Source organism: Trachemys scripta, chromosome 11 (assembly GCF_013100865.1).
Source record: "Trachemys scripta elegans isolate TJP31775 chromosome 11, CAS_Tse_1.0, whole genome shotgun sequence".
NCBI lineage: Eukaryota > Metazoa > Chordata > Testudines > Emydidae > Trachemys > Trachemys scripta.
The window spans coordinates 25,494,691-25,501,624 of record NC_048308.1 but is presented as its reverse complement, the minus strand read 5'-3'; the positions used below and the strand labels follow the sequence as shown (position 1 = coordinate 25,501,624).

The window sequence follows — 6,934 nt, the reverse complement described above, 5'->3', positions numbered from 1 at the left end:
TTCAAAGAGAAACAGCAGAACTAAAATTCATTTGCAAATTCAACACCATTAATCTGGGCTTGAATAGGGACTGGGAGTGGCTGGCTCATTACAGAAGCAGCTTTTCCTCTCCTGGAATTGACACCTCCTCAGCTGTTATTGGGAGTGGACTACATCCACCCTGATTGAATTGGCCCTGTCTACACTGGTTCTCCACTTGCGAAGTAACTCCCTGCTCTCCATGTGTCAGTATATAATGCCTGCATCTGTAACTTTCACTCTATGCATCCGAAGAAGTGACGTTTTTATCCACGAAAGCTTATGCCCAAATAAATCTGTTAGTCTTTAAGGTGCCACCAGACTCCATATTGTTAGAGGTTGACAATGTAACCAAATGGTTCCTGTCTGTCACTGTATTCTGTTAATTCAGAGATCAAAAGGAGATGTTAACATTTAGATGAACCGTGAATGTAGTAGTATCATTGTCTTCATTTCTCTATGAAGTTTGTAGTAAACTACCTGTAAATGGTGGGGCAGTTGCCTGATGCTAATCCATGTAGCTAATTATCAGTGGTGCTTAGGAAATAGAAGGTTTTACTTCAAAGCCACAGTGCTTCACCCAAGGAATGCCTGCTGTCAAGAGGCTGCCAGAGAACTATAAAAAGAACTCTAGGGCCCTGATCCTTTGTCACAGGAAGTTTGAGTCCCAAGACTGAGATCTTCAGCTCCAGTCTAGATCACCCTGATATTCGAGTGTAACCTATGGAACTTGCTCTGAAAGAACTCTTTGCATCTCTAAAGCTCACCATCTGTACTATGAAACTGACCTAAGAATTTTGTTCAAGTCTGTATGTATAATGATCTTTTAACCAATACTCTCTTTTCTTTTCTAATACATTTTTGTTTAGTTAATAAGAATTGGCTGTAAGCCTGTATTTGGGTAAGATCTGAAATATTCATTGATCTGGTGAGTAATGTGTCTGATCCTCTGGGATTGGTAGAACTTTTTATATGATGAACAAGATTTGTTCATCATATTTGACTTGGCTGTCTGGGTAGGAGCTCAAGGCTGGATTGTTTAAAGGAACTGTATTTCTGGCTTCTGGGTAACCAGTAAAGTGTTGTAGAAGCTATTTTGTTGGCTGGTTTGGTAAATCTAAGTATTAGAAATATCCATTAGTTTTGGGGATCGTCTGCCCCATTCTTTGCACTTTGCCCTGACTGAACAATCTCAGCGTGGCCTCCCCTGGGACTCTGGTCACAGTAGTGCTTTCCAACTCTATTCACACTGGGAATGTTAGAATCAGAAAATAGAACAAAAGTAGTCTTATTAATATCACACCAAATACTGCTCATTTTAGAAGCCATTTAAGTTTAAAAGTCGTCTTTTCTCTTGCTCTCTTTGGCATTTGAAGTGGATGTGAATGTAATTTACACCACTGGTGTAAAAAGGCCTTAGGCCTGGTCTACACCTAAAACTTAGATTGACCGTGCTACATCTCTTAGGGCTGAGAAAAATGTCATGCCTTGTGCAACATAGTTAGGTTGACCTGACCTAACCCTCCCCTCTTGTAAACGCAGCTAGGCCAACAGAAGAACTCTTCCATCGACCTACCTACTATCTCTCTGAGAAGTGGATTATGTACGCTGTCGGAAAATTCCCTTCCTTTGATGTAGGAAGCATCTACACTACAGCGCTACAGTGCACACACAGCTGCAGCACCGTAGCTGTGCTTCTGTAATGTGGACAAACCTTTAATGTAAATGAAAATTAAGTCTGGAGTTCTTTGGTGAAATGTTCTATGAGGTCTATGGAGAGAATCAAAACTTGATTCAGCATTCTTCCTGCTGCAGGGATGGAAAGAAGTGTATTATGGATCTTAGGAACAGGAGGGATGGTGTGACAGAGTGGATATCAGAGAGGTACTGGAAAATCTCTTATGAGGAGGGAACAGCTAATTGGTCTAAGTCATTGCACATATAACTTGTATTTACAGTGTGTCATGTCTCTGTCCACAGGCCACAGGACGAGCTGCCAAGTCTGAGAAAACAATTGTGGTCTCTGGTATTCCAGATGGCATTGTGAAAGATGATGTCATGGCTGACATATTGATGATTCATTTCCAAAAGGCGAAGAATAGGGGTGGAGACGTGAAGGATGTAGTTTATCCAACAGCAATAAAAGGAGTTGCATACATAATCTTTGAAGATCAAGAAGGTATTTATTATTATTAACAAATAACTTGTACCCATGAAATAAGAGTATGTAATTTAGAACATTACACTTAAAACACTACACAAATGCCCTCATATTAATCCCAAATTTTAAGATTTCCTCCTGTTTATTAAGGACACAAATGTGAATAGGCTTAATGCAGAGTATGTGTGTCTTTTAAGACTAGTAAAAGAATAAATCTATAACCTGCATAGCAGACGAGATTTTTATAATCAAGCCTTGGGGAATAAATCTCTGCCAATTAATGTTCTAAGGAGACAGGCTGCTCTCTCACTCCTCTGAACAATTTTGAGTAATACATAAAGTATCAGGCAAGAATATTGAACAGTGGGGAAATCACTAGGGAAACCATCAAGAGAAAAGCAACAGAGGGTCCTGGGAAAAATACCTATGAAGTATTCCAGCCATCAGACAGGAAATAAAACATTATCATCCTCTTGCAAAACAAAGTGAGTCTGAATTTTCTTCTCAGTTACAAAGAATGTTCTCCAGAAAGATGAACACAGACTAGAGGACAAGAGGCTGGGCAGGTATTATCCTCTGAAAATCTCTCTCTATAGTGAACACGTAAGTGCTTCCATCATAGCATCCTAATCATGTGGTCACGGCTGGGATGCACTTATTAATTGCTTTTATTTTACACGTATAGGTCTTCACCTGTGTCTCGTCTGTTCTTGATTTGTCCATTTTTGAAGATAAATACATTTTGGAAGATCTCGTGCAGGAGCTTCAGAAGACTATCCCAGCCTTGAGCTTCAGTCCTTTGCAATCCAATGGGCAAATTTCTGTTCAAGGGTCATTCCCAGCAATCAAGTCACTAAAAGACAATTTGTTATTAAAAGCAAATTCCCTTTCCAGGAAGGGCAAAAGGGGAGAGAGAAAGCCGGATCAAAGACCTAACACCAGGACCGAGAAGCGTGGACTATTTGTGGAGCCAAATAATACTTTTGTCCATAATGTAAACAGGGAAGAACAAGTGGTTGTCCTTGACACAGATATATATTGCTACATGAAACATTTTTTATACAAGGAAAGTCTGGCAAAATACAATGTTGTAAGTCGTGGAGTCACAGATGGTGAGATCACCACAATATATCTAGAAAATGCCAGAGCAGATTCTGATTCTAGAGAATTAGAAAGAGCCAAAGAGGGAATTGAAGATTTGTCTGCAAAACTTCATTGCAGATTACGTAAAGAAAGATTCTCTCTTGATGGCAACACCAGATCCGAAAGGCTGAAATATAAACAAGCATTTGAGAGCATAAAATCCCGATTCCCCAAAGTTCTGGTTATTCCTTATGATACTCACATTGATGTGATAGGAAGTTCCTCTGAGACATATGAGTTTACACAAGAAGTGAATAGAACAGTAAAAAGCCACATCCAAAAAAGATTCAGGAGGTAGGAGTCATTTAGGTGATGCCTGCGAGCTAGGACTTCCTGAGAGTGACATCTCTTACACCAAAGTACAATCTCCCAAGGGAGTTGGTAGAAGCCCTATTGCTGGGGACTTTTTATAGAGGATGTTTTGCACTTCTGTAACTTCCAGTGGAGGATTTCAAAGCACTTTGCAAACTTCAATTAATTAGGGCCCAATCCTGCTCCCATTAGAGTTTTGCCATTGACTCCACACAGCACCCTAATAGTATTAGGAGCTTCATTTTACACATTGTGGCTCCTCTATCATTAAAAGAAAATGCAGGCCCTTCTACATCACTGCTGATACAGTCCTACAATATGTGCACAGGCACTTCTCAGAGTACAGGAAGCCTGGACACCAAGACAAAAGTCCCAAATACTAACTTAAATTTCAAACATGTAGCAAATGACCTGTTCAGGCACCTGGTGAAATTAAAGTGCGTAGAAGTTAGTTTTCATAGTGAATGGACCATCAGTGTTTTATGGTACTCATCACAAATGAGTGCCTCTTGTGGCTGTATTAACATACACTCTTTTTATGCAAGTTTTTGTTTAATAAATCACTTAGTTTTACATGTAAAACATGTTTTGATAAACTTTTTTTCTTTCTATATGCAGCAAATTTAAAGTAGTTTCATTTAACCAATAAAAAAAGTAAATGCTGCAAGCTACTCCCCTCGGAGAGGTGGAGTACATACAGTGCTGCGAGAGCTCTCTCGCAGCGCTGGTGGCGCGACTACACTCGCGCTTCACAGCGTTGTCGTGGCAGCGCTGTGAAGTACCGAGTGTAGCCAAGCCCTAAGTTTTGGAGTGAAAGCCTTGGTCACTGCATTAAGACTTCCAGCTTTGCTTCTACTTATATAGTTATTATTGACAATGCAGTGAAATGGACACACATTTCCACAGCAAGTCATCACATTCAGCAATGAATCCTGTGAGCAAGAGAGGAGTAATAATTTCCTGCACAAATGTAAGCAACCTCGAAATTGTACTGAAAAGCAACCAATCACTCTAATAATTAATTACAGAAATTAGGGAAGGAAAAGACCTTTATGTCATATTATCCGTTATCCCCCCTGCCAGTGCCTGATTGTTTCTGGCTGTGTTTTACAGTCCAGTTTTAAATGTTTCAAATAGTGGTGTTTCCACCACATTGCCAAGGAAATAACTCCATGATCTAATAGAAAATTAGTTAATATTTTAACGTTTAGTTAAATATTTTCTGGATCATAAGATCCTAGGAGCAGTAACTGCCTCTCTCTGTGCATTTGTACATTCCTAGGAAACGAAGATCTTATTCTGATAGTTGTCAATGCATATAATTAACAATAATAATCATGTTTGTATAGTGCTTGGAATGTAAAAAAACTGTATAAGTGCTTTCCATCTACATTGTTCCACGATGCCTGTCACCTTGGTAGCTGAGGCTAAGTATGAGCCTGAGGTTAAAACTATGTCAGAGCCATTACTAAACCCATCTTTTAGTGGACTTTGTCACTTAATGTGATTTAATGATCTTTAGCAAATTTGGCTCTCTCAATATCCACTGTAGTGGAGAACCAGGGGAGAGTGAGTTACGTTTTTAAATGGTTGTATACTATGTAATGTAGGCATGTACATAATGCTTTGTCAAAACGAGACAAAACTACCCCGTGTGTTATATTTTATATCTCTTTTATATTATTTTGGGGTGAATCTATAGGTAGATACTCAAATTATTAAAGACAGTAACTGAACGCTTTTAATGGAGAATAAAATTATTTAAAATCCTGTGGGCATTTCCCTTTAAAAGAAACAAATAAACAAACAAACAACCCCCCCCCAACGTTGTGCTTTTGGGATTTTCTTGCCATGACAAACTATCAGCCTCATTTATTATAAAAATGGAAGGTCCGGTTATTATTTTTTCTTAATCCAGTGCCATTGTGGTGCATGGAAATTTACAGTGAAGGAAGAAGACAAGGTCAAGAATGAGCTTAAGTACTTTGCTATAACACAGTCTCAGCAGGGATGGAAATTTTAGAATGTTTTGAAAAGAAAAAAATCCATTCATATTTGTGCTCATTTCCACTGTTCAGACTGTAGTTGTTTTTCTCTTTGTACATCATTTTTAATACATTCATTTTTTCTCTACCATAATTTAGATAGAAAACCTATATTAAAATTTCAGGTTTTTATCTTTATGGCATTGCTGTTTCTTATTTCAGTTCATTGTTTGTGTAGAGGTATTGTTCTGTTTTCATTGTATTTAACTTACCTGATAAAAATAATTTAAATTCCTTGAAAATAATAAAGAATTTAATAAAAATTGTTACTTCAAATAATTGTAGGTCAAATCCAAACAATATCAGTGATTCTGGCACACTTACAAATCAGATGTCATTTGAACTATGATTTATAAACAGTTGCATAGCCCATCCTGCTGTCTTTATGGTCTCTGTTACATGGTATATATTTATTCCAATTACATATAATAGGGTTTTCTTTTTCTCTCTCTACATTTGAAAATAGTAGTTGAAACTTTTGAACAGATAGTAAAAGGGATGCAGTCAGCTGAGACAAAGGAACTAGAACACTAGGAATGAAATTCACCCAGGTAGCAAGGACCAGAGAAAGCCTCCCGTGAAATGAGCGTGTGTCGGGGTTGGGAGAGGGAAGGTCCATTGCACAGGGGGTGAATGGCTGAGGAGTTGGTATAAGAATGGCCAGACTGGGTCAGACCAATGATCCCTCTAGCCCAGTATCCTGTTTTCTGACAGTGGTCAATACCAGATGCCTCTGAGGGAATGAACAGAACATTGCAATGTAATGAGTGATCTATCCCCTGTTGTCCGGTCCCAGCTCCTGGCACTCATAGGCATGGGGACACTCAGATCACAGGCTTGCATCCCTGACTATCTTGGGTAATAGGCAATGATGGACCTATCTTTCATGAACTTATCTTACTCTTTTTGAACCTGGCTATAGTTTTGGCCTCACAACAGCAACTGGTTCCACAAGTTGACTGCTTGGTACGTAGATGGATTCTGCAAACCTTGTATAATAGTAATAGCTACCTCATTATTCACCTTTAAATCTCTTCTTGAACCTCTCCTTTGCTCTGATTCCTAGAGAAAACTTGACAATGGTTAAGCAGCTGCTGTGTTGTGACTACTGCTTATCAAACTAACCAGTATTATCTCATAGTTTCCTTGTATTCCCCCATCAAACAGTATCAATCTGTTGTCTCTTATCTTATATTTAGATTGTAAGCTCTTTGAGAAAAGGACCATCTTTTAGTTCTGTGTTTGTACAAGTGCC

General features: G+C 38.7%; 1 protein-coding gene across 4 annotated transcripts in view; it reads left to right on the top strand.

The window, feature by feature from the left end:
* RBM43 (RNA binding motif protein 43) overlaps positions 1 to 6,277 on the top strand; it is a 15,945-nt gene extending 9,668 nt beyond the window's left edge. The window contains exons 2-5 of one of the 4 annotated variants that reach the window (XM_034786225.1): positions 1,834 to 1,902; positions 1,999 to 2,197; positions 2,688 to 2,782; positions 2,865 to 6,276. In XM_034786225.1, the coding sequence (XP_034642116.1) occupies positions 2,077 to 2,197; positions 2,688 to 2,782; positions 2,865 to 3,620 (972 nt within the window). In that variant the 5' untranslated portion in view covers positions 1,834 to 1,902; positions 1,999 to 2,076 and the 3' untranslated portion in view covers positions 3,621 to 6,276. Of the gene's footprint in view, positions 1 to 949; positions 1,903 to 1,998; positions 2,198 to 2,687; positions 2,783 to 2,864 lie in introns of those variants that run through there. The other 3 variants (XM_034786224.1, XM_034786222.1, XM_034786223.1) reach the window with 3 other exon arrangements.
* The last annotated feature ends 657 nt before the right edge of the window (positions 6,278 to 6,934 follow it).